Source organism: Jaculus jaculus, chromosome 14, assembly GCF_020740685.1.
Source record: "Jaculus jaculus isolate mJacJac1 chromosome 14, mJacJac1.mat.Y.cur, whole genome shotgun sequence".
Lineage (NCBI taxonomy): Eukaryota > Metazoa > Chordata > Mammalia > Rodentia > Dipodidae > Jaculus > Jaculus jaculus.
In genome coordinates, this window is record NC_059115.1 from 15,978,394 (window position 1) to 16,003,599 (window position 25,206).

At 50.9% G+C, this 25,206-nt stretch overlaps 2 protein-coding genes across 5 annotated transcripts; one reads left to right on the top strand and one right to left on the bottom strand.

The window, feature by feature from the left end:
• On the bottom strand, nucleotides 1-6,181 carry Tsen34 (tRNA splicing endonuclease subunit 34). Of its 2 annotated transcripts, none has more exons than XM_004671559.2 (5): nucleotides 6,051-6,181; nucleotides 3,564-3,807; nucleotides 3,175-3,418; nucleotides 2,777-3,034; nucleotides 1-460 (listed from the first exon to the last, which is right to left on the bottom strand). In XM_004671559.2, exons 2-5 carry the CDS (start codon nucleotides 3,804-3,806, stop codon nucleotides 273-275), a joined length of 933 nt encoding a protein of 310 aa, XP_004671616.1. In that variant the 5' UTR covers nucleotide 3,807; nucleotides 6,051-6,181; the 3' UTR covers nucleotides 1-272. The 2 variants fall into 2 exon arrangements, with proteins under 2 accessions (XP_004671616.1, XP_044989810.1); XM_045133875.1 differs by having other exon boundaries at nucleotides 3,564-3,810; nucleotides 6,051-6,146.
• Nucleotides 6,182-6,576: 395 nt separating this feature from the next.
• On the top strand, nucleotides 6,577-25,159 carry Mboat7 (membrane bound O-acyltransferase domain containing 7). Of its 3 annotated transcripts, XM_045134163.1 has the most exons (9): nucleotides 6,578-6,886; nucleotides 7,396-7,485; nucleotides 7,595-7,673; nucleotides 7,782-7,911; nucleotides 9,216-9,342; nucleotides 10,849-11,008; nucleotides 16,234-16,594; nucleotides 18,762-18,938; nucleotides 24,214-25,159. In XM_045134163.1, exons 3-9 carry the CDS (start codon nucleotides 7,598-7,600, stop codon nucleotides 24,599-24,601), a joined length of 1,419 nt encoding a protein of 472 aa, XP_044990098.1. In that variant the 5' UTR covers nucleotides 6,578-6,886; nucleotides 7,396-7,485; nucleotides 7,595-7,597; the 3' UTR covers nucleotides 24,602-25,159. The 3 variants fall into 3 exon arrangements, with proteins under 3 accessions (XP_004671618.1, XP_044990098.1, XP_044990099.1); XM_004671561.2 differs by lacking the exon at nucleotides 7,396-7,485 and having other exon boundaries at nucleotides 6,577-6,886; XM_045134164.1 differs by lacking the exons at nucleotides 6,578-6,886; nucleotides 7,396-7,485; nucleotides 7,595-7,673; nucleotides 9,216-9,342 and having other exon boundaries at nucleotides 7,798-7,911.
• The last annotated feature ends 47 nt before the right edge of the window (nucleotides 25,160-25,206 follow it).

Here is a 25,206-nt window from a genome sequence, read left to right on the forward strand (position 1 = left end):
TTTATTCAACAAATTTATTGAGAACTGCTGGGCCCTATGCCCTGTATAAAACAGAGAACCAACCAAAACCCACTCCCCATTCTCAACGAGCTCACAGTTTGGAAATAACTATAAAAATAACACATCCAGCAAGTGCTTTGAAACAGACAAAACCAAGAAAGGATGTAGTGTTCACAACCCTGGGATCAGAACCAAGAGTAGATGAGGGCAGGAGGGCACAAGCCTCCAGGCAGACATGCTGTGCTCCGCCACATCCCCTGGGTCTCTGGTACTCACTGCAGGCTGGCCCACTGCAGGGAGGTGTAGACCACCTTACCATCAGGCTGAGGGGAACAGAGTAGCAGGGTCTTTCTGACGCTGGTTCCCAGGCGCCCAGCAGAGACCAGGTCTTGCAGTGGGATGGGGTCCTCAGGAGCCCAGCACTGAGCAATGTAGTGTGCATGGAAACGGAGTGGGTCACCTGCAGGAGGGACAGGCAGGTAGCAGCTCCAAATCACAGAGGGCTGCTACGATAACATGGGGTTGGATAATCTTTTTTAAAAAAATTGTATTTATTTATTTATTACAGACAGAGGGAGAGAGAGATAGAGAATGAGTGAGAATGGGCACACCAGGGACTCTAGCCACTGCAAACGAACACCACATGCATGTGCCACCATATGCATCTGGCTTACGCAGGACCTGCAGAATCGAACCTGGGTCCTAGGACTTCATAGGCAACAGCCTTAACTGCTAAGCCATCTCTGCAGCCCTGGATAATCTTTTTTAATGTATTTATTGTCTGTTTCACATAACCCGGGCTGCTCTTGAACTCACTGATCCTCCTGCTTCCATGTCCCAAGTGCTGGGATTACAGGTGTGTTCCACAATGCCTCAGGAATTAATTAATTCATTCATTTTTTTCTTCTTCTTCTTTTTTTGGTTTTAGAGGTAGGGTCTCCCTGTAGCCCAGGCTAACCTGGAATTCACTCTATAGTCTCAGGGTGGCCTCAAACTCATGGTCATCCTCTGCCTACCTCTGCCTCCCGAGGGCTGGCGATAAAAGGTGTGAGCCGGGCTGGAGGGATGACTGAGCGGTTAAGGCATTTGCCTGCAAAGCCAAAGAACCCAGGTGCAATTCCCCAGGACCCACGTTAGCCAGCTGCAAAAGGGGGTGCACATGTTTGCAGTTCCTTTGCAGTGGTTGAGGCCCTGGAATGCCCATTCTCTCTCTCCCCCACCCCACTGTTTGTCAAATAAGTAAATAAAAATATTTTTTACAATCTTTTTTTTTTTTTTTTTTTGGTTTTTCGAGGTAGGGTCTCACTCTGGTCCAGGCTAACCTGGAATCAACTCTGTCATCTCAGGGTGGCCTTGAACTCACGGCGATCCTCCTACCTCTGCCTCCGGAGTGCTGGGATTAACGGCGTGCGCAAAAATTGTTTTTAAAAAAGTGTGTGCCACCTCACCCAGCTTCAATTTTCGTTGTTTTTTTTTTTTTTCTCTCCCTGAGGTAGGGTTTCACTCTAGTCCCAGCTGACCTGGAATTAACTATGTACTCTCAGGGTGGCCTTAAACTCACAGGAATCCTCCTACCTCTGCCTCCTGAGTGTTGGGATTAAAGGTGTGCACCACCATGTCTAGCCAGGCTTTTTACTTTTTAAAAAATTATTTGAGGGACTGGAGGGATGGCTTAGCAGTTAAGGCATTTGCCTGCAAAGCCGAAGGACCCAGGTTTGATTCCCCAGGACCCACATTAGCCAGATGCACAAGGGGGCACAGGTGTCTGGAGTTCATTTGCAGTGGCTAAAGGCCCTGGCACACCCATTCTCTTTATTTGGCCCTCTTTCTCTATCAAATAAATAAATAAAAAAATTAAAATATTTGAGTCCCAGGCATTATGGCACATGCCTTTAATCCCAGCACTCGGGAGGCAGAGGTAGGAGAATCACCATGAGTTCAAAGCCACCCTGAAACTACACAGTGAATTCCAGGTCAGCGTGGGCTAGAGTGAAACCTTACCTAGAAAAACCTAAAAACAAAAACAAAAAATGGGGAGTCCCCCTGCTAGATAGATGGCTCAGCAGTTCAGACGCTTGCCTGCAGATCGTAACGACCAGTGTTTCATTCCCCAGTGCCCACATAAAGCCAGGTGCACAGAATAGTGCATGCATGTAGAGTTTGTTTTCAGTGGCTAGAGGTAGGTGGATCGCTTTGAGTTCAAGGCCACCTGAGACTAGAGTGAATTCCAGGTTAGCCTGGGCCAGAGTGAGACCACACCTCGAAAAAACAAAAAGAAAAAAAAATTCAAAAGAAAGGACTGGAGATTTGGTATAGTGGTTAAGGCACTTGCTTTCAAAGTGAAAGGACCTCAGTTGGATTCCACAGGACCCATGTAAGCCAAATGCACAAGGTTGCGCATGCATCTGGAGGCCCTGGTGCACCCATTCTCTCCCTCTCTCTCAAATAAATACAAATAAAACTATGAAAAAAATTTTTAAAAAGAATATCAGGGGGGCTGAAGAGTTGGCTTAGTGGTTAAGGTGCTTGCCTGCAAAGCCAAGAGACCTAGGTTCAATTCCCCATGACCCACGTAAGCCAGATGCACAAGATGGGGCGCATGCATCTGGAGTTCCTTTGCAGTGGAGTGGCTGGAGGCCCTGACACACCCATTCTCTCTCTCTCTCTCTCTCTACTTGCCTATTTCTGTATCTCTCTCTCTCTCAAATAAATAAATAAATAAATAGGAAAGAACATCAGGAAGGGCACAACCACAACATCCCGAACCTAAACTCACCAGGATAGACCAAGAAGTCACCACCAAACTTCCCGGCAGCACTGAGGAAGAAACCTCTCTCCCACAGGTCCCTGTAGATACTGTAGCGAAGCTCATGGGCCGGACGTCCAGCATGGGGCCAATCTTTGGACTGGACACGCCAGTCCAAAGGCTTAGCCTTCACAGGTCGGGGCCTGGCAGTGGCCAGCTGGATGAGCAAGGCAGATCTGGGCAAAGGGGTCACCCCATTTGAAGGTCCTGGTTGGGGAGAGGAGGCGGCTGGGGGGAGGGGTGGGGAGGTGCAGAGAATCAAAGAATCCAAAGGTAAGTATCCTGGCGAAACCCCCCCCCCCCACCGCAGTGAATTACTCAAAACTTCTGTTCTTTTGTGCTCTCTGGACTCCACGCCCCTCCCTCACCTGCTTCTTCTTGCTCCCCGGAAGCCTGGCCGTCACTGGTCTCATTCCGTTGGGTAGCTTCGCTTCCACCGCCCTCTGGAGTCTCGGTGGTGCCTGAGTCTTGTTCCATCTTTTGCTTCTTGGCAGCCTGGCCCTCTGCAATCTTTTCTAGGAGCTCCTGACGCCGGGCCTCACGGGCCTCGGCCGCCAACGTGCGTTGCTCCTGGAAACTCTGCTCTTGCTGGCGCTTGAACGATTCTAGGGCCTGGGAAGTGAACTTAGCTAGAACCCGGAGCACATAGCCTGTGGTCCCTTAAGAAGCCTCGAGCCCTGACTCGCTGCACACACACCCATCCCCAACCATTATTTCCACCCTAGGGCCTCCCAGACCCTCCCGCCGCAGTCCTTACGAGGCCATGGTGGTGGGGATCCGGACGCGGGACGCTGACGAGGGTCACGGCACCGATCTCAGCCAGGAGCCGGGCCTCTTCGGGCATGAGCAGCAACGGGAGGCCGAGGCGTGAGTTCTGGCGGGGTCCGCGGGGCAGGGCGCCCACCGTGCGGCCCCCCACTCCCAGGCGCTCCCGCAGCGCCTGCACGGCCTCGGCCCCCCACACCAGCGAGCGGCCATTTGCGACCTCCACCACCAGCATCCTGCTGCGACACGGGGGACGTTGCAGTCACCCAAACAGCCCCACAGCGGAGTTCGCCCGAGTTTTCCACGCCCACAGCCCCGGCAAAGCCCCGCCCCAGAGCGTGAGGGGTGTGGCCAATACGGGGCCCACTTCTGCGATACGTGAAGGCTCCGCCCCAGAAGGCCAGGAGACGTGGTCAAGTGCTGCCTCACCTGGGCCAGGCGTCAAGGCCCCACCCTACTTCCAGGTCCCACTTTTTTTGTTGCTGTTTATTTTTATTTATTTGAGAGTGACAGACAGAGAGAGGCAGATATATATAGAGAGAGAATGGGCGCGCCAGGGCCTCCAGCCACTGCAGCATGCGTCCCCTTGTGCATCTGGCTAACGTGGGTCCTGGTGACTAGAGCCTAGGTCCTTTGGCTTTGTAGGCAAGTGCCTTAACCGCTAAGCCATCCCTTCCACACTCCCCCCCCCCCTTTATTTAAATTTATTTGCAAGCAGAAAGAGAGGGGCTGAAGAGATGGTTCAGAGATAAAGGCACTTGCCTGCAATCAAAGGACCTGGATTCGATTCCCCAGTGCCCACGTAAAGTTCTCTCTCTCTCTCTCTCAAATAAATAAAATTTTATAAAAGAAAGAGTGAGTGTAAGTGCGCAAGGGCCTCCAGCCGCAGCATACAGATACATACGCCAATTTGTGCATCAGGTTTTGTGTGGTACTGGGGAAAGGAGCCCGGGTCATTAGGCCATGCAGGCAAGTACCTTAACATTAATCTCTCCAGCACCCCCCACACCTTTTCTTTATATTTTACGTACTTCCAAGTCCTCTTGCTATTGCAAATGAACTCCAGAAGCACGCACCACTTTGTGCCTCTGGCTTTACATGGGTCCTGGACAATCCAACCCATCGCAGCAGGCCTTGTAAGCAAGTGCCTCTAACCACCGAAGCCAAACCTACCTACAGCACCACGCCCCCTCCCAAACAGCTATTTTGGCTTTGTTCTTTCTCAAATTGGTCAGCTCCCACAACGGCCCCTAAGCGAGGGGTGGGGCTCGCTCAAGCCACACCCACTTCAGGATTCTTGGAACTCTGCCCTCTGAAACCCTGCTTTTGGTTTGATCCCACTTTTTTTTTTTTTTTTTTTTTTGGTTTTTCGAGGTAGGGTGTCACCCTGGTCCAGGCTGACCTGGAATTAACTCTGTCATCTCAGGGTGGCCTTGAATTCACGGCAATCCTCCTACCTCTGCCTCCCGAGTGCTGGGATTAAAGACGTGCGCCACCACGCCCGGCTCCACTTTTGAAACATTTTTAAGGGCTGGAGAGGTGGCTTAGCGGTTAAGCGCTTTCCTGTGAAGCCTAAGTATCCCGGTTCGAGGCTCGATTCCCCAGGACCCATGTTAGTTAGCCAGATGCACAAAGGGGCGCACGCGTCTGGAGTTTGTTTGCAGTGGCTGGAGGCCCTGGCGTGCCCATTCTCTTTATCTCTGCCTCTTTCTCTCTGCCTGTCGCTCTAAAATAAAATAACAAATAATTTTAAAATTTTAATTTTATTTAATTCATTTATTAAAGAGAGAGAAATGGGCGCGCCAGGGTTTCCAGCCACTGCAGACAACCTTGGGGAATTGAACCTAGGTCCTTTGGCTTTGCAGGATAACACCTTAACCGCTGAACCATCCCTCCAGCCCCCGAGTCATTTCATAGTAAGAAACCGTCCCCGGAGGTTGTAAGCCAGGTACCCTCGGCTAGACTGAATCGGAAGGGCCCACGACCCCCACAAAGGCATGTGAGCCTCTCCGAGTCCCGTCAATACCCTGCCCACTTCCACGGGAGCAGTTCCCGCCACCCCCCAGCGGAACCCCACGGCCGGAGGCCACGCCCCCCGCTCGGTGCGGTGCGCGCTCCACGGCCTGCTTCCCTTCGCAGGGCCCCACGGGGCTCCCCCGGAGCCAGCATGTCACCACACCGACTCTCCGTCAGCCTCTACGCGGCACGTCCCGGGCCGCTCCCTTCACCGCCCACTACGCCTGCCACCTGGCGTCACTTTCGTCACCCCGTCAGGTCAGCGGAGCGGGAAACCCGGGGCGCCTCAGGTGCCATCCCTCCCTCCTGCCGCTGAGGTCTCTTTAGCAACTTGGGGACTGAAGGCTCATCCCTGCAGCCCCGCCCCTGCAAGTCTCTCCGGCCCCCTCCGTACCCGCCTCGTGTGCGTTTGTGAGTGTGAGTGTGTGTGTGTGTGTGTGGTTCAAAGTATCGCGAAGCTTGCCTGTCATGAAGCCAAGGTCACTTGGACCCGACGTCGCGCTGTGCTTCACACCCAGGCTAATCCTGAAGAGACTAGTATTCGAGGGTCCACGAAATAAACGGAGCAACATGACCCCGCCCACATCCTGCCGAGCTAAGGCCCAGCCTAATTCCGAAGTAAACCGAACAGCGGGGGCCCCGCCCACATCCTGCCGAGCTCCAGACCCCGCCTAATTCGGAAGTGAGCCGAACAGGATGGTCCCGCCCACATTCTGCCGAGATCCAGACCCCGCCTAATTCCGAAGTAAGCCGAACAGGATGGCCCCGCCCACATCCTGCCGAGCTCGTGACCCCGCCTAATCCTGAACTGTAATTTTAGCGTTCGACTATCTTCCGAAGTAAGCCGAAGCTTGTAGTTCCGCTTCCGAACAGAGCGCGTAGACACCCGACTGTGCCCGAAGGAATCCGAAGCGGAGGCCCCGCCTTCTTTCTGTCTCACGCCGAGCCCCAGACCCCGCCCTCTCCGCAGTCTGGTCTGGTCTCCTCGCGACCACGCACTCCTGGCCCCGCCTTTCTCCGAGCCCCGGGCCCCGCCCCCTCACGTCCTCCGGGCTCTTCGCCTGGGCCTCGCAGATCGGACGCGGTCTCGATCTGGTCTCGGGCTCGTGCTCCAGGTTCTTCCCCTGCACTGCTGAAGCCCCGAAGGCGGCCGCGCTCCCCACCCGGGACCGGGCAGTACTGCTGAGCCCTATAAGCGCAAGTGGTGCGGGGGCGTGCTGAGCGGGGGAGGCGTGGCCCGAGCCGCCGGGGACCCGGGCAAGGGCTGCTCTGCCGCCTCCCGGCTGACGGGCGACTCAGGTGGGCAGGGCTGGGGGCGCCCCGAGACCGGGTGGGGTTGTCCGGCGGGCGGGATCGATGCGGAACGACTAAGTAGTGGGGTGTGGGGACGATGGCCGGGCTCGGTGGCGTAACCGCCTGTGGCTCTCTCTACCCGGGTGGGATCGGATCCACTCTGGGCCGAGGCTGGGGAAGGAGGGAGCCTGAAGATCAGGCGGGCTCAGTGTCCCCTTCTCTTGGAGACGGGTAGGAGAGGAGGTTTGGAGCCCCGAAGAGGTGGAGGCTGTGCGCCGGAGTTCCCTCTGGGTGCTGTCGAGGAGGCCTGGGTGGGGGTAAGGGGTAGGTGACTTGGTTCCTGGTTGCAGACTTGGATCTAGAGGGTTTCTAGGTCCTCAAGAGTGGGTGGTCTGGATTTTTGACCTCTCAAAGAAGGGGCCTAAAAGGGGTTGGTTTTTAGGGCAGGGGGTTGTCTTGATGTTTGAGTCTTAAACAGGAGTTGGGGTGTAGCTTTGATTTCTGCATTTGCAAAGGAGTGGGGCTGGAAGCTGGATTCTGGGTCCTGGAAGGAAGAGGAAACTCAGGCTTGGGCTCTAAAGGAGAAGAGGTCTGGGTTCTGAAAGGTAAAGAATTGCAACTCGATTCCCTCCATCCTCAAAGGAGGAAGGGACTGGAAACTGGGGACTTCTAAGTCCTCATTGTGAGCCTCTGTTTTGTCCCTCCCTCAAACAGATCATGTCACCCGAAGAATGGACCTATCTAGTGGTTCTTCTTATCTCCATCCCCATAGGCTTCCTGTTTAAGAAAGCTGGTGAGTCAGGTTCCCTCCTCAGTGGAAAATAAGGGGGGAAGCTGCGGTGTGAGGGTGCCCTTCCACCCTAGGAAGGTTCCAGTCTTATGCTATACCTTTTCCCTGCAGGACCTGGGCTGAAGAGATGGGGTGCAGCAGCTGTGGGCCTGGGGCTCACTTTGTTTACCTGTGGCCCCCACACTTTACATTCTCTGATTACCATCTTGGGGACATGGGCCCTCATTCAAGCCCAGCCCTGGTGAGACCTGGGTGGATGGGGAGGGGACGGAGAAGGAAGAGAGGAAGCAGCAACCTGTTTCCTTTTGGGTCTTCCACCTCAGTCTCTGGTGTCTCTTATTTGTTTCTGTGTGTCTTGGCTGTTTGTCTTCTCTTGCCCTGTTCTGTACCTTCTTGTCCCTCCATATGTGCCCCAGTCCTCTTTATCCATGTCACCTCTCATTCATATCCCCACCGTAATGAAAAAGATGGAGGACTGGGGCTGGAGAGATGGCTCAGTGGTTAAGGCACTTGCCTACAAAACCAAAGGACTCAGCTTTGATTCCCCAGTACCCACGTAAATCCAGATGTGCAAGGTGGCACACATGTGTCTGGAGTTCATATGCAGTGGTAGAGACCCTGGTGTGCCCATTCCCACTATCTGCCTCTTTCCCTCTCCCTCTCTCAAATAAGTAAGTAAATCTATTTAATTAAGCTAGGTGTGGTGGTACACACCTTTAATCCCAGCACTTGGAAGGCAGAAGTAGGGAGATGGTAAGTTCAAGGCCACCCTGAGACTACATAATGAATTCCAGGTCAGCCTGGGCTAGAGCAAGACTCTACCTCGAAAAATTGTTTAAAAATTTTAATTAAAAAAAAAAAAGTTGGGAGGCAGAGGTAGGAGGAGCGCTGTGAATTCCAGGCCACCCTGAGACTTTGTTGCGAATTCCAGGTCAGCCTGGGCTACAGTGAAACCCTACCTTGACAAAAACCAAAAAAAAAAAAAAAAAAAAAAAAATCCCTCCCCCCCAAAATAACTGACTGCTGCTCTCACAATGCATGCAATGCATATCCCACAACCCCATAGGGAATACCTGCAACCACTGAGAAGGGTCCCCAGCAGAATGGGGGCAGGGATGAGGGAAAATAAGATACCAGCCATGATGTATCCATATTAAAATATGTTGCCAATAATAAAAAGAAAAAGTAAAAAAAGATGGAAGACTGAAATGTCTTCTTCCCCCTGAAGCATCTTTTAATCCATCTTCATTCTTTTTGTCTCCAGCTGTGCCTTTTCTGCCCCTGCCTCACATCTACTTGTTTTTCTGTCCTGTCACTCTGTTGGAATGGGTAGTGGTGGTGGGGTTAGGGTCTCGCTCTAGCCCAGGCTGACCTGGAATTCACTGTGTAGTCTCAGGTTGGCCTCGAACTCACGGTGATCTTTCTACCTCTGCCTCCGTAGTGCTGGGATTAAAGGCGTGCGCCACAACGCCTGGCTTGTGGGGGAAGATTTGAGGCTAGACACTGGGGAGGAGGAAACAGGCTGAGTCCTTATTCTCCACACAGCTCCTGTCATGCCCTGGCGCTCGCCTGGACCTTCTCTTATCTCCTTTTCTTCCGAGCCCTCAGCCTGCTGGGCCTGCCTACTCCCACGCCCTTCACCAATGCTGTCCAGCTGCTGCTGACGCTGAAGGTCAGACTCGGGGCCCACTCCTTCCTGGGAACCAGTGAGCCCCTGCCCAGCAACTTCACCACCATGGGATGGGCTAGGGATTTTCTCTTACACAAGCTCTGAGCCTGGGACCTTACCTCTCCCTGGAGACAGGTTTCACCTCTCACATAGCCACCTCTTCACTCATTCTGAGATAAAGAAATAACCCATTGAATCCCAGCACTTGGGAGGCACAGGTAGGAGGATTGCCATCAGTTCGAGGCCACCCTGAGACTACGTAGTGAATTCTAGGTCCGCCTGGATAGAGTGAGACCCTTCTTCAGAAAACCAAATAAATAAATAAAATAACCAAGTGTCCTAGTAGAGGCATTTGGCACTGGAGTGTGTCTATAGAGCATGCTTTGCCAACTTGCTCTCCCTGAGTGTGTAGCAAGCCATCTTCCACCGGAGGAAAATAGCTCTGAGGGAAATATATCTGGCCCAAGAGCACAAAACTGGAACTGCTAGTCTGGCTCTTTTTTTGAGACTGAATTGCGTATAGCAGCCTATGCTGGCCTCAAACTCAACTGTCTGCTCAACAATGACCTTGAACTCCTACCTCTGCTTCCCAAGTATTAAAGGCGTGTGCCACCACGCCAAATCTATTTCTGCCTCCTAACTTCTGTGTACCTGGTTTGCTAGTACTGTCTGGGGACCAAACGCAGGACTTCGAGGGCAAGCGCTCTAACAAGTGAGCTACACCCCAGCCCTGGGTCTGGCTTAATTACCTGGGAAGATGGGTGAAAACAGACTCTCAGATCTTTCCCCAGACATAGAAAGTGATGAGTTGTTATGTCCTGGGCCCCAGCAACATCAAATGATGTTCCCTGAAATTGATAACTGGTCCCTCCAGCATTCTTTGATCTTATTGGGAGCTCAGTGACAGGTCGGGGTTGACCAGTTGAGAGTTGAGGGACAAGCCTGTCAGGATGTGTATGGACCATCGCCAGTGCAAGAGAACCACAGAATCTGTCTCCCACACTCATTTTCTGGAGAATACCCAGGAATGGGCAGCAAGGGCCAGGCTACAAGAAGTCTCATTGGCCATGTGGGGGAAGTTTGGATTTTTCTCCTATAGGGGTCTAGGGCTTCAAGATTTTTGGTTTGTAGCCAGGAAACAGAATGTGACCAGTTTTGCCCTGGATGCTGAGAGAAGAACTGAAGTGAGAGACAGGGCAAGATGGTTTGAGATAGGGTCCTTTTTATCAAAGCCTAGGTGAGTAGCTGTGAGTTCAAGACCTGCCTGTGATAAAGTGAGATCCTGTCTCAAAAAAAAAAAGCACAAAGATTATTTCTATGGAGGGTCTGACAGTGGCCACCAGCTAGGAGCACTTCCCATTATTCTGGATACACAGTGCCACCTGTGCGGTGGGACCCCAACCCTCCAGCAAGCTCCTTGCTACTGAGACTGGTGGCTTGAGGGAGCTAGGTGTGAAGGTGGCCTTGGGGTTAACCAGGCCCCACCTGTCTCCCTCCCTCTTCCCCAAGCTGGTGAGTCTGGCCAGTGAGGTCCAGGACTTGCACCTGGCCCAGAGGAAGGAAATGGCTTCGGGCTTCAGCAAGGAACCTACCGTGGGGCTGCTGCCCGAAGTTCCCTCCTTGATGGAGACTCTCAGCTACAGCTACTGCTATGTGGGAATCATGACGGGTAAGTGGGCCTGCCCAGCACAGCTGGTCACTTTCTACCAGAGCTCTGACGCCGTCCCTTGTCACCACCTTGCTCCAGCAAAGTACCCGATTCTAGTGCATGCTATTCCGTGTCAGGCATTCACACTTCCGCAGGACCAGAGCCTGGGGGGCTGATTCCCGCCCCCCCCTCCCCCCCTGCCCCAGGCTTATTGAAAAGCAGTGCTCAAGGACATGGCCTGAGTCAGCCTGATGCTTCTGCCACCCAACGAGCACAACCCACAGCTCAGGATCTGTTCTTCATTTCAGAAAATACCTTTAAGCTTCTTGTGCCCTTTCTTTGTTTTAGGCAGTACTGGGAATTTAGGGTCTAGAACATGCTAGATAAATGTTCTGTTATTGAGGCCTCTTTTTGTTTGGTTTTATGGTTTTGTTTTGTTTTTTTCTTTTTTCCCAAGGTAGGGCTCACTCTTGCCCAGGCTGACCTGGAACTCACTCTGGAGTTGTTCCAGGCTGGCCTCCAACTCCCAGTCATTTTCTTGCCTCTGCTTCCTGAGGGCTGGGATTAAAGGAGAGAGCCACCACACCAGGTCTGGGTTTTGGTGTTTTTTTTTTTTTTTTTTTGGTTTTTCGAGGTAGACTCTAGTCCAGTTTGACCTGGAATTTACTCTGTAGTCTCAGGGTGGCCTCGAACTCTCAGCGATCCACCTGCCTCTGCCTCCCGAGTGCTGGGATTAAAGGCGTGCGCCACCATGCCCGGCAGTGTTTGTATTTTTGATAATTTCATACCTGTGTATAGTAAATTTTGATCATATTTACCCCTATTGTTTGTGTTTCTGTGTAGCCCAGGCTAGCCTCCCAGGCTGGAGCTGAGCTGGAACATCTGATCCTCTTACCTCTGCCCGTGCCACCCAAGTGCTAGGGTTACTAGCGTGTGCCGCCCCACAGCCGGCGCGTGCAGTACCAGGGATCAAGCCTGGGCCGTGGCGCATGACAGTCAAGCAGTTGACCCACCGAGTTACGTTCTTAGCTCTCCCAGTTTTTTTAAACATGAAGGATATATATATTTTTTTTTCACTTTTATTTATTTGAGAGAAAGAGAGACAGAGAGGATGGATGTGCCAGGGCCTCCAGCCACTGCAAATGAACTCCAGACACATGTATCACTTTGTGTATCTGGCTTACATGAGTCCTGGGGAATTGTACCTGGATCCTTTGACTTTGCAGGCAAGCTCGTTAACTGCTAAGCCATTCCTCCGGCCCAAGGATATTAATTTTTAATATCTTATTTATTTGCAAGGAGAGAGAATGGGTATCCCTGGGACTTTAGCCACTGCAAATGAACTCCAGATGCATGCATGTAGGTACTGGGGAATTGAACCCTCCAATTTTTTCAGACATGGTCTCATGTATACCAGGCTGGCCTCAAACTCCCTGTGTAGCTGAGGATGACCCTGGATTCCTGGTCTTTCTGTTTCTGCTTCCCAAGTGCTGGGATTATACACAGCTTTATTTTAATTATTTGAGATAGAGATGGAGAGAGAGAGAGAATGGGCACAACAGGGCCTCTATCCACTGCAAATGAACTCCAGATGCATGTGCCACCTTGTGCATCTGGCTTATGTGGGTTCTTGGGAATTGAACCTGGGTCCTTAGGCTTCACAGGCAAATGCCTTAACTGCTAAGCCATTTTTCCAGCCCTACCATACCCAGCTTTTTTTTTTTTTTTTTGTCTTGTTTGCTTTTATTTTTTCTATTTTGTTTTTACGAAGTAGAGTCTCGCTCTAGCCCAGGCTGATCTGAAATTGACTATGTATTTTCAGCATGGCCTTAAACTCATGGTGATCCTCTTACCTCTGCCTCCCAAGTACTGGGATTAAAGGCATGTACCACCATGCCTGGCTTTTTTCGTCGTTGGTTTTTTAATATTTTTATTTATTTGCATGTGTGAGTGTGTTTGTGTTCATGGTCGCTCCAGAGTCTCTCAGTGCTGCTGCAAGCAAACACTGGGTGCTGGTACTGCCTGGACTAGCACAAGACCCTCCCTTAAAAAACAAAACAAAGAGCCGGAGTGGTGGCGCACGCCTTTAATCCCAGCACTCGGGTAGCAGAGGTAGGAGGATCACCGTGAGTTTGAGGCCATTCTGAGACTCCATAGTGAATTTCAAGTCAGCCTGGGCTAGAGTGAGACCCTACCTCGGGGGGCAAAAAGAAAAAAAGAAGTCAGATGCTTGTACCACGTTTTTTTTTTTTTTCCAGGTCTCATTCTAGCCCAGGCTAACCTGGAATTCACTATGTAGTCTCAGGGTGGCCTTGAATTTATGGCAATCCTCCTACCTCTGTCTCCCAGGTGCTGGGATTAAAGGTGTGCGCCACCATGACTGGCTGCACCACTTTTTGCATCTGGCTTTACATTGGATGCCAGGGAATTGAACCTAGGCTGGCAGGCCTACAAGCAAGAACATTCAACCACTGGGCCATCTCTCCAGCTTCTTCTTCTTTGTTTTTTTTTTTTTTTCTTCTTAAGACAGGGTCTTTTTGGATCCCAGGCTGACCTCAAACTCATGACAGGCCTCCTGCCTCAGCCTCCTAACAGCTGGGAGTATAAGCATTTACTACCATACCATATTTTGTTAGTATTGCTGTTTTCAGTAGTGGGGATTGAACCCAGGGCCCCTAAAATGTTAGGCAAACACTTTATTACTATGCTACATTTCCCAACCCTGGTTTCCGTTTTTTTGTTTTGTTTTGTTTTTGCTTTTTCGAGGTAGAGTCTCACTGTAGTGTAGGCTGACCTGGAATTCACCATGTATTCTCAGGGTGGCCTAGAACTCACAGTGATCCTCCTACTTCTGCCTCCCGAGTTCAGGTATTAAAGGCGTGCGCCACCACGCCTGGCCTCCCTGGTTTCCTTTTTTGCTGCCGCTTCATGGAGCTGTTATTCACATATTCACCTATGTAAAGAACCCAGTAGCTTTTAGTATAGCCACAGTTATGCAGCCATCATCACTATATGCTTGTTTGCAGAATGGTTTCATCTCCTTGAAAAGAAGCACCAAATCTCATCCATCCCTGTAAAACCCTGACTTCTCTGTATAAAATATATCCTTGCTAGACATGTCTTATAAATGGAGTCTTACACATGTCATGTGAGGGATTTTGACACCCTTCTCTTTTTTTCAGTTGCACTGCTTCTTCCTAGGCCATGCACTATCTTATCTCATAACCCACAACTTATCTCTTTCACATGATCTCCCACTATGCAAGCCAGCTCAGTAGCCATGGGGAGCTGGCAGAAAGAGAGCTGAGGGCTGGAGAGCTGGCTTACTGGGTAAGACGCCTAAAGGACTCAGGTTCAGTTCCCCAGCACCCACCTAAGCCAGATGCACAAGGTGGCACATGCGACTGGAGTTTGTTTGCAGTGGCTGGAGACCCTGGCATGCCCATTCTCTCTACCTCTCTAATACATATATATATAAAGAAAGTTGAAACCAGCTCGTCCCTGCTGGAGAAATTTCAGTACTCCTTGTCTCCTGAAAGCCAGTCCCCTTCCTTGTGCCTGTCAGGCCTAGGGATCCTGTCACACTGTTCCATCCAGCACCCTTTACTGTGACCTGTGCATACTGAGCCCTACCTCGTCCGCAGGTCCTATCTGTATCCCTGACTGTCTAAGTCGCAGTCCCCCCCATTCTCAAAGCCTCTGTCCCCTCCCCCTGTAGTTTTTGCCATTCTCCCTCTTTGTGGGTGTGTCTGGGGGGGTGCATGCACTTGCAAGAGATAATTTCCTCACTCTGTACCTTTTTTTTTTGTACCTTATTTTTTAATTTAAAAATATTTTCTTGAGGGCTGGAGAGATGGCTTAGCGGTTAAGCGCTTGCCTGTGAAGCCTAAGGACCCCGGTTCGAGGCTCGGTTCCCCAGGTCCCACGTTAGCCAGATGCACAAGGGGGCGCACGCGTCTGGAGTTCGTTTGCAGAGGCTGGAAGCCCTGGCGTGCCCATTCTCTCTCTCTCCCCCTCTATCTGTCTTTCTCTCTGTGTCTGTCGCTCTCAAATAAATAAATTAAAAAAAAATATTTTCTTGAGAGAAAGAAGCTGAGTGACAACTCAAATGAGCTTCAGACACATGTGCCTCCTTCTGCATCTGGCTTCACATGGGTACTGGGGAAGCAAACTCTAGTTCTTATGCATTGCAGGCAGCGCCTTAACCACTGAGCCATCTCTCCAGCCCTCCCTTGTTTATTTTATGTTTTTGGCTTTTTTTCTAGGTAAGCTTTCATTCTAGCCCAGGCTGACCTGGAACTCATTCTCTAGTACTAGTTCGGCTTCAAACTCAGTGATTCCCCTACCTTGGCCTCTCAAGTGCTGGGATTAAAGGTGCATGCCACCACGCCCAGGTTTATACAAAAAATTATTTTCACATAGGTTATAGTTTATATACCCTCTCCCTGGGTCCCCATTTCCCTGAAGGCCTTCCTCGAGGTTACTGGTGTTTACTGTGGTCTACTTTATTTTGGTTTTGTTCACCTTTTTTTGATTTTAAGATTTGTGTTAATCATCTTGGCTTTAATCTTTTAAATTTTATTTTAGAGAGAGAAATAATGGTGCGCCAGGGCCTCAGCCACGGCAATCGAACTCCAGACGCTAGCGCCACCTGGTGGGCATGCACAACCTTGCACTTGCCTCACTGTTTGTCTGGTTTATGTGGGACCTGGAGAGTCAAGCATGGGTCCTTAGGCTTTGCAGGCAAGCGCCTTTACTGCGAAGCCATTTCTCCAGACTTGTTTGTTTGTTTGTTTGTTTTTTTAATTTTTTTTATTTATTTGGGAGTGACAGACACAGAGAGAAAGACAGATAGAGGGAGAGAGAGAGAATGGGCGCGCCAGGGCTTCCAGCCTCTGCAAACGAACTCCAGACGCGTGCGCCCCCTTGTGCGTCTGGCTAACATGGGACCTGGGGAACCTGTTTGTTTTGTTTTTTGAGGTAGGTTCTCACTCTAGCCCAGACCTGGAATTCACTATGTAGAAGGTGGCCTCGAACTCGTGGCGATCCTCTTACCGGTGGTCATAACTGTACAGCAAGCACTTCGTCGATTGAGCCATCTCCCCAAGCCCTCCTCGCCCACTTCACTCACAATCTTCCGTCCTTTCTTCTTCCTCCTCGGACGTGAGCTCACGTCCTACCTCCACACCGCATACCATACAAGAACGGTCCAGGGTCTGACCACCTGCCCCTCCCCGCCTCCACAGGCCCATTCTTCCGCTACCGCACCTACCTGGACTGGCTGGAGCAGCCCTTCCCCGGGGCCGTGCCCAGCCTGCGGCCCCTGTTGCGCCGCGCCTGGCCGGCCCCGCTCTTTGGCCTGCTCTTCCTGCTGTCCTCCCACCTCTTCCCGCTGGAAGCCGTGCGCGAGGATGCCTTCTACGCCCGCCCGCTGCCCGCCCGCCTCTTCTACATGATCCCAGTCTTCTTCGCCTTCCGCATGCGCTTCTACGTGGCCTGGATTGCCGCCGAGTGCGGCTGCATTGCCGCGGGCTTCGGGGCCTACCCCGTGGCCGCCAAAGCCCGGGCCGGGGGCGGCCCCACCCTCCAATGCCCACCCCCCAGCAGGTCAGGCAGCGGGAGGGAGGCTTCCCAAGACCCAGCAGGCCCCATCACCAAGGGCTGGCCCTGCCCCTAGCAGGGAGGAGAGCACGGGAAGCAAGGGGGCAGGACCACCACCTGTGCTTGGCAGCCAATTGCGCCCCCACCCCCACTATCACCTGCCTTCCCTGGTCAGCAGGGAAGCGTATTCCTCCTCCCCACCTGCGAGTTGCCCCCCGCTGCTACCAGTTGTCACCCCTCAGTACGCTAATTGCCCTCTGTTGCTAGGAAAACAGTATCTTAGCAACCACGTGCCTACCTTGTGTTGCCATGCAAGTCACCCCAAGAACCAGATTGTACCTGGTTGTTGGAGATGCCATCCTTTGGTAGTGGTGGGTTATCTTCCGTTGCTGAGGAAACCGTTCCTTAGCAACTGACCTGCTTCTAGTTGCTAAGGAAGCAAGACCCTGTAGCAACTGCCATTCCTTGTTTTTGTTTTTGTTTTGCCAGAACCTTGCTGTTTGTGACTATGGAACCCACGTCCCGTGCTCCCCCCACCAACTGCCCATAATTATTGTGCCAGCACCTCGCCACAGGATGTTATCCTACAGCAGCTCTCAGTTGCCCTCTTTATTTTATTTTAATATTATTTATTTATTATTTATTTATTTGACAGAAAGAGAGAGAATGGGCGTGCCAGGGCCTCTAGCCACTGCAAATGGACTCCAGATGCGTGCGCCCCCTTGTGCATCTAACATGGGTCCTGGGGAAACGAACCTGGGTCCTTTGGCTTTGCAGGCAAACGCCTTAACCACTAAGCTATCCCTCCAGCCCTCAGTTGCCCTCTTTCTAAGGAACTCACACCCCTGAATGCCCTCCTCCAACTGAGGGGATGTCATTCCAGCAGCCACAGGTCGTCATCCTGTTGGAGGCTGGGCCCCTGTTGCTAGTAAGGCTGCCCCTGACCCCAGCACCTTCATTGCTAGGTGAGTCACAAATCTAGTAACCACAGGGCTCTTTTGTTGTTTGGCACCTTCACCCCTTGTGTTGCTAAGAAAACGGTTCCCCTAGCAACCAGGACCTCTGTTCCTAGGATCCACTGTCAGCCTTCTACCTAGGAGCTAGGGTAACAGCCTTTCAGTGTTAATTATAAACCACCACTCCTTCCTAGGGTTGTGTCACTCCCTAGTCGTCACAAACTGCCATCCTGTTTGGGGGATAGTGGCACCCCTCCACATGAACTTACTACCACTGCCCTAGTCACAATGAGTGAACGTCCAGCTGCCTTAGAGGGTGTCCTCCAGAAAAGCCAGACAAGGATTTAAGGTTGTAAACGGACAGACCCACTTTTATTTTTATTTTTATTTATTTATTTAAGGAAGAGTAAGTATGGGCACTAAGGTCTCCTGTCACTGCAAACCAGTGCTGGATGCATGCCATTTTTGTGTGCATGGATTTTCCTGGGGACTGGAACCAGGCTGTCAGGCTTTGCGAGCAAGCGCCTCTAACCGCTGAGCCATCTCTTAAGCCCCTAGAGCCCCACTTCTAAAGGATGGCACCCTTCCGTGATCAGAAGCCACCCATTGGTGGTTCCAGTGGATTGTGCACGCCTATCCTCCAATGCTGGAGCTCTTGGCGTTAGCGGCCAGGAAGCCCCTGATTTCTGAGGCCTATACTTTCCAACAATCACAGGGACTGGTCAAGAGGCCTGCTCTTGAAGTTTCTAAACTGCCTGGCCTTGTTGCTTAGGAATGCCTTTTCCCTAGCAACAGAGATCATTGAAAGGCACAAAAGCTTGTACATCTCCCTAGCAACCATGAGCCACCTTAGAGTGGATACCTCCCTGGAAACCACTATGTCTTAGTTTAGGAGGGTTCGCGTTTGGAAGCTACTCTGAATATAGTCAGCTTGGTTGCTTAAAGGACTTCATCGTTTAGCAACCAGAGCTTCTCAAGGCATTCGTGACTGCCAGGCCCCACTAGTGGCCAGGAAGAGAAGCCCTCACTGTTAACCCACTGTGCCCGACCTCCCCACCTAGCTCCCTCTGGGCTGTCCCCCGGTGGCTCTAGCTAGTCAGAAAGCGCTGCCGCCTGGCCAGAATCCCCACCTTAGCATCCGGGGCTGGGACAGGAGCAGGCACCAGGATGGGCCTGGCTGAGTTGCATGTCTGTCCCCACCCTCATCCACCCTCCAGTCTGGAGAAGGCGGCTTCCCTGGAGTACGACTATGAGACCATTCGCAACATCGACTGCTATGGCACAGACTTCTGCGTGCGGGTGCGGGACGGCATGCGGTACTGGAACATGACGGTGCAGTGGTGGCTGGCACAGTACGTCTACAAGAGTGCGCCTGCCCGCTCCTACGTTCTCAGGTGAGGGTGGCCCACCTGGCATCAGAGTCGGCACAGAACTACATCTCCCGGCAGGCCTTGCTGCAGCTTACATCTGTTCTGGCATGGTCCCTGCCCCTGAGGCTCATGGGAGTTATAGTTTCTTGGGTCTACATGGGAAACTGGGTCCCCGTTCCCTCTCCCCCGCCCCACCCCCGCCGCAGCCTAAGGGCCTCCTTAGAGAGAAACAGTGCACTGAGTCTGTGGACTGCAGTACCCAGACTTTTCAGAATCGTCCTTTGGGTCACTGAAAATCCTTGGGTTAGTTGACCTCTCGGTTTTCTTAACTGTTAAATGGGTATAATTGGGTTTTTTTTTGGTATAATTGTTTTTAATAGGTTGATAGGCATATTGAAAGTATAAAAGTATACCAAATGTGAGGCCTGAGAACAAGTGAGTGCTCATTTTATGATAGCTCTATTACTGTTTTGTGTGTTCTTTTTGTTTGTTCTGAGTTTTTGTTGGTAGGGTCTCACTTTAGCCCAGGCTCCATGCTGACCTGGAACTCATTAGACCCAGGCTGGTCTCAAACTCAGAGCAATCCCACCCCAGCCCCTGAGTGCTAGTCTGTGCCACCACACCAGGCTTATTTATTTGCTTATTGTTACTGCTGGCTTTTAGATCTTTTTTTTTTTCAAGGTAGGGTCTCACTCTAGCCCAGGCGGACCTGGACTTGAACTCACAGTTCTTCTCCTACTTCTGCCTTCGGATTGATGGGATTACACCAAGCTCATATATATATATATATATATTTTAAGTTTTTACTTACTTGTACGTGTGCATATGCATGGGTGTCCCAAGGTCTTTTGCTGATGTAAAGGAGTGTGTGTGTGTGTGTGTGTGTGCACGTGTGCGTATGGATGTGCCTGGATCTCTTGCTACTGCAAAGGAATTGCTCATCTAGCTTTCCATAGGTGGCAGGGTAATTGAACCTGGGTTACAGGTTTTGTAAGCAAGCTCCTTTAACCGTGGAGCTATGTCATCAGTCCCATTGTTTTTACTTTATTCACTTAATTATGTTAAGACAAAGCCTCATACTGTTATACCCGTGGGTGGAACTTGCTATGTAAACAAGACTGGCTTCAACTTTAGAGCTATTCTCTTGCCTCTGTCTTCTAAGTGTTGGGATTATAGGTGTATGTCAGCATACATAGATAATTTTTATTTTTCATTCTTAATTTTTTTTTTGTTGGTTTTTGTTTGTTTTGTTGTTTTAATTTTTTATGGTGCTGAATATCAAACTTGGGACATGTAAGGTAGGCACTCAGCCTTTCCCAAACCACCCAATGGGAGCTGTGTATACTGAGTTTGTCTAATGAGGGAGGTCATTAAAGGCAATAAAGGGCTGGAGAAATGGCTTTGTGATTAAAGCACTTGCTTGAAAAGCCAAAGGACCCAAGTCCGATTCTCCAATACCTACGTAAGCCAGGTGCACAAGGTAGCACATGTGTCTGTAGTTCATTTGCAGTGGCTGGAGGGCCTGGCATGACCATTCTCTCTCTCTCTCTCTCTCAGATAGAGAAACGTTTTTTTAAGGCAGTAAAAACAAATTTAAGAGACTAGAGAGGTGGTTTAGCGGTTAAGACACTTGCCTGCAAAACCAAAGGACCTTGATTTGATTCCCCAGGATCCACATAAGCCAGATGCACAAGGGGGCTCATGCATCTGGAGTTTATTTGAAGCCTCTGGAGGCCCTGGTGCGCCCATTCTCTCCCTCTTCCTGCCTGTCTATTTTTCTCTCTCTCTCTCTCTCTCTCTCTCTCTCTCTCTCTCACACACACACACACACACACACTCTCTCTCTCTCTCTCTCTCTCTCTCAAATAAATAAAAATTGAAAACATACCTTGAATTTTTTTTTTTTAAATAAAGATCCACTCCAAGGCAGATGTGATGGCACACACTTGTGATGGGAGCACTCGGAAGGATGAGGCAGAACGTTCTGGAACGTAGGCAACTTAGTGTGACCCCTGTCTCAAAAAAAAGAAAGAAAGAAAGATCCACACTGTGCCTGCCTCAGGCATCCATCCCCATCACTGCAAACTCTGAGTGTGGTGCCACATGCCTTTAATCCTAGCACTTGGGAGGCTGAGGTAGGAGGATCAAAGTGAGTTTGGGACCAATCTAGAACTATAGAGTGAGTTTCAGGTAAGTCTGTACTCAAGTGAGAACCTGCCTTGCAAACTGGGAAAAAAAAAAAGGGTGGGGGGACTGGAGAGATGGCTCAGAGGTTAAGGTGCCTGCTTTGTCTTGCAAAGCCAAAGGATATAGGTTTGATTCCCTAGTACCCATGTAAGCCAAATGCACAAAATGGCACATGCATCTGGAGTTCATTTACCTTGGCTAAAGGCCCTGGCATGCCCATTTACTATTTCTCTCTTTATCTGCTTCTCATTCTGTCTCTCAAATAAATAGAAGTTTAAAAGTAAAAAAAAAAAAACAAAAAAAAAAACCAGGTGTGGTGGCACAGGCCTTTAGTCCTAGCACTTGGGTGGCAGAGGTAGGAGGATTGTTGTTAGTTCATGGCCAGCTTGAGACTACATAGTGAATTCCAGGTCAGCTTTGGATAGAGCATGAGCCTACCTCAAAAACAAAAATAAAAAAAGATCCACTCCTGACTGGAAAGATAGCTTAGCAGTTAAGGCACTTGCCTGTAAAGCCCAAGGACCCTTCTTCAACTCACCAGATCCCACATAAGCCAAACCCACAAGGTGACTCATGCACAAAGTCACATGTGCGCACGAGATGGCACATGTGTCAGGAGTTCAGTTACAGTGGCTGGAGGCCCTGATGTGCCAGTTCACTGAACTTGCCTCAAAAAGTCTCTGGCTGTTATGTGAAGAACACATGGTGTCCATGAAGAGGAGGGGAAGGGAGCAGGGAGTGGAAGGTAGGCTTTTGGGCTGTTGGGATGAGGGTGATGGAGGTGATAGGTGGCAGAGGCTTAGACATGAATGGATTGGAGAGGAAGGGTGAAAGCTTAGGAGTGAGCAGCATGAGCAGAGCAGAAATGAAGCCTGTTTCCCGGCTGTCCTTGTCATGAGGGCACAGGAAGGCCGTTCCAGAAGAGGGGAGACTCACTCGGCAGGAGAACACTGTAAGAATGACAAAGAAGCAGAACTTGTGAGCGTAGGGCATTCATTTACCCCCAGCACTCAGGAGGCTGAGGTAGGAGCGCCGTGAGCTCAATGCCACCCTGAGACTAAACAGTGAATTGCAGGTCAGCCTGAACTAGAGAGACCCTACCTCGAAAAACCAAAAACAAAAGGAAGCAAAATTTAGGCCCCATGTGGTGGTGGCACATAGCACATACCTTTAATCCTAGCACTCAGGAGGCATAGGTAGGAGGATCACTGTGAGTTAAATGCTAGCCTGGGACTACAGAGTGAGTTTCAGGGCAGCCTGGGCTAGTGAAACCCTGCCTCAAAAATACAAAAAGAAAAAAGCAAAACTTGAGTTTCATCACATTAACTTTGAGGTGACTATCCCATGTCCTCCAGGGTCACTGGATAGGCAGATGGGAATGTAATACTGTGGCTTAAGGAAACGTTGGTGTTAGACGTGGAAACTTAAGCCAAGGTGCCTTAGCCCTGGCCTGTCCTCCCCACACTTGGGAGGTTAATGCAGGAAAACAGAGAGTTCAAGGCCAACATGGGCTACATGGTGAAACCCTGTCCAAGTGGAGGAGGGGCAGGGAACAGCAGCAACAGAAAGAGGCTGTGATTGCTGGTTTGGGGTCCTCAGGGAAAGGAGAGATAGGAGGGAAGAACAGCATTCCCAGAAAGACAAGAGAATCCTAGGTTCTGAGAGAAGAGGAGAATGAGCTAAAACTGTAGCTTCTTTTGTTGTTGTTTCTGTTTGTTTTTCAAGGTAGGGTCCTGCCGTAGTACAGGCTGGCTGACCCAGAGCCTTGAACTCATGGCGATCCTCCCAGTACTGGGATTAAAGGTGTGTGCCACCACAGCCAGTTTATATGGCTTTTTTGTTGTATGTTTGTTTTTCAAGGTAGGGTCTCACTCTGGCCCAAGCTGACCTGGAATTCACTATGTAGTCTCAGGGTGGTCTTGAACTCAAGGTGATCCTCCTACCTCTGCCTCCCAAGTGCTGGGATTGAGGTGTGCACTACCACACTTGGCTTTTTTCTTTCTTTCTTTCTTTCTTTTTTTCTTTAATGAGAATGAAGTTGGGCCTCCAGCCAGTGCATCTGGTTTAAATGAATTCTGGGAAATTGGACCTGGGTCCCTAGGCTTAGCAGGCAAGCACCTTAACTGCTGAGCCATCTCTCCAGCCCTTGAATTTATATTTATTTTTTTAAATTTTTTTTTTAAATTTATTTTATTTGAGAGAGAGAAAGATGCCAATAGTGATTATGGGCACTCCATGGCCTTCAGCCACTGTAAATGAACTCCAGATTCATGTGCCACCTTGTGCAATCTGGCTTACCTGAGTCCTGGGGAATCAAACCTGGGTCCTTTGGCTTTGCAGGCAAACAATCAAGCCATCTCTCCAGCCCTTGAGTTTTTTTTTGTTTTTTTTTTTTTTGTTTGTTTGTTTGTTTTTCGAGGTAGGGTCTCACTCTAGCCCAGGCTTACCTGGAATTCACTATGGAGTTTCAGGGTGGCCTCGAACTCACAGCAGTCCTCCTATCTCTGCCTCCCAAATGCTGGGATTAAAGGTGTGCACCATCATGCCTGGCTTTTGAGTTTATATTTCTAACAAGTTCTCTGATGCTGACATTAGACCATGGACCATATTTTGAAGAGCACTGAGCTATGGAATTGGACCACTTAAACATGAGACATTAGGCTGTTGTAGAAGAAGAGAACCAGGATAAGTCTGTCAGGAGGCTTGAAGCTTCCGGAGCAGGGCAGGAGCAAAACCCCAAGCCCTTTCAGAGAGCTCGGGCTATAGCTCAGCGGTAGAGCGCTTGCCTGGCCTATGCAGAGCCCTGTGTTTGATCCCTAGCACCAGCTAAACCACCCCCCCCAACACCTCCTGAGACCTTGCCTTCAAGATATAGAGAGGAGGGACTGGGTCTGAGGGAGAGGGGCAGAGGTCACAGGATAACTAGGACCTAAACCTTTGGAGGAGGGGTGGAGTCTGGGTCCTCAACTCTTAGGGCTGACTGAGGTCTGGACCCTGGCTATGAGGACGGAGGGCTGTAGGCTGCACTCCTGGGTCTGAGGGTGCGGGGCTTGAAAAGTGGGGTCTGTAGGCCTGGATTCCTGTGTACCTGATTCCCAGCCCCTTCCCCCAGGAGCGCCTGGACCATGCTGCTGAGCGCCTACTGGCACGGCCTGCACCCTGGCTACTACCTGAGCTTTCTGACCATCCCGCTGTGTCTGGCTGCTGAAGGCTGTTTGGAGTCAGCTGTCCGGGGACGGCTAAGCCCCAGGGGTCAGCAGGTGTGGGACTGGGCACACTGGTTCTTGAAGATGCGAGCCTACGACTACATGTGCATGGGGTTCGTGCTGCTCTCCATGGCTGACACACTCCGGTACTGGTCCTCCATCTACTTCTGTATCCACTTCCTGGCCCTGGCCGGCCTGGGGGTGGGGCTGGCATTGGGTGGGGGCAGCCCCAGCCGAAGGAAGAAGGCGTCCCCAGCCACCACCCAGGCCCCAGAAAAGCTCCGGGAAGAGTAAACTGCACGGCACTCCCCTGCCAGCCGGCGCTGTCATCCCCTCAGCCGGCACACTTCGCTTGGGAATTCTGTGACTGCAGATCTGCGTCCTCCTTCAGCAAGTGGCCCTCAGTCGCCTAACAGTCTGGAGAGGTTCCCTCTTCCCAGCTAACTTCCCTGCCTCTGAAAGAAAGCGGGGGGCACCCTCTTTCCAATCCCCCCCCCCCCAGATTGATCCTTGGTCTGTCCTGAACCTCTCTCCTCTGACATCAGGGTATTGTCCACACCTGTCTCTGGTGGGGATAGGAGCTTCAAGGCCAGATTCTGAGAAGGGAGAACCTTTTCTTATGTCTTCTGTTTTTATCTCCTCTAGCCAGTATTGCAGGTATAGAAGGCAACATGACCTTTCACATCCTAAAGGGGAAACTGAGGTGCAAGTGAGCAGCCCAGGGGAATATGCTTGTACAGCATCCATCTGAGCCACATTTCTGGGCGCCTGTGTACCTGCTACCCTCTTGTCATCATGGCCTATGACAGGTCAAAATGTAGAACTCTTTCCCAATAAAGTGTTGCACAGGAATCTGGTTGTGAGAGTATATTTGGATGGTAAACCAGCGGGGACACTTA

Bases quoted from the DNA above. Each gene is read 5' to 3' on its own strand.
- Tsen34 (XM_004671559.2), bottom strand. From the start codon at position 3,806: ATGCTGGTGGTGGAGGTCGCAAATGGCCGCTCGCTGGTGTGGGGGGCC. The intron at 3,035-3,174 runs GTGAGGGAGGGG...CCCTCCCCCCAG, and splicing joins CGGGGAGCAAGAAGAAGCAG to CCGCCTCCTCTCCCCAACCA. The intron at 461-2,776 runs GTGAGTTTAGGT...TCCCTCCTGCAG, and splicing joins TGACTTCTTGGTCTATCCTG to GTGACCCACTCCGTTTCCAT.
- Mboat7 (XM_004671561.2), top strand. From the start codon at position 7,598: ATGTCACCCGAAGAATGGACCTATCTAGTGGTTCTTCTTATCTCCATC. The intron at 7,674-7,781 runs GTGAGTCAGGTT...TTTTCCCTGCAG, and splicing joins CTTCCTGTTTAAGAAAGCTG to GACCTGGGCTGAAGAGATGG. The intron at 7,912-9,215 runs GTGAGACCTGGG...TTCTCCACACAG, and splicing joins CTCATTCAAGCCCAGCCCTG to CTCCTGTCATGCCCTGGCGC.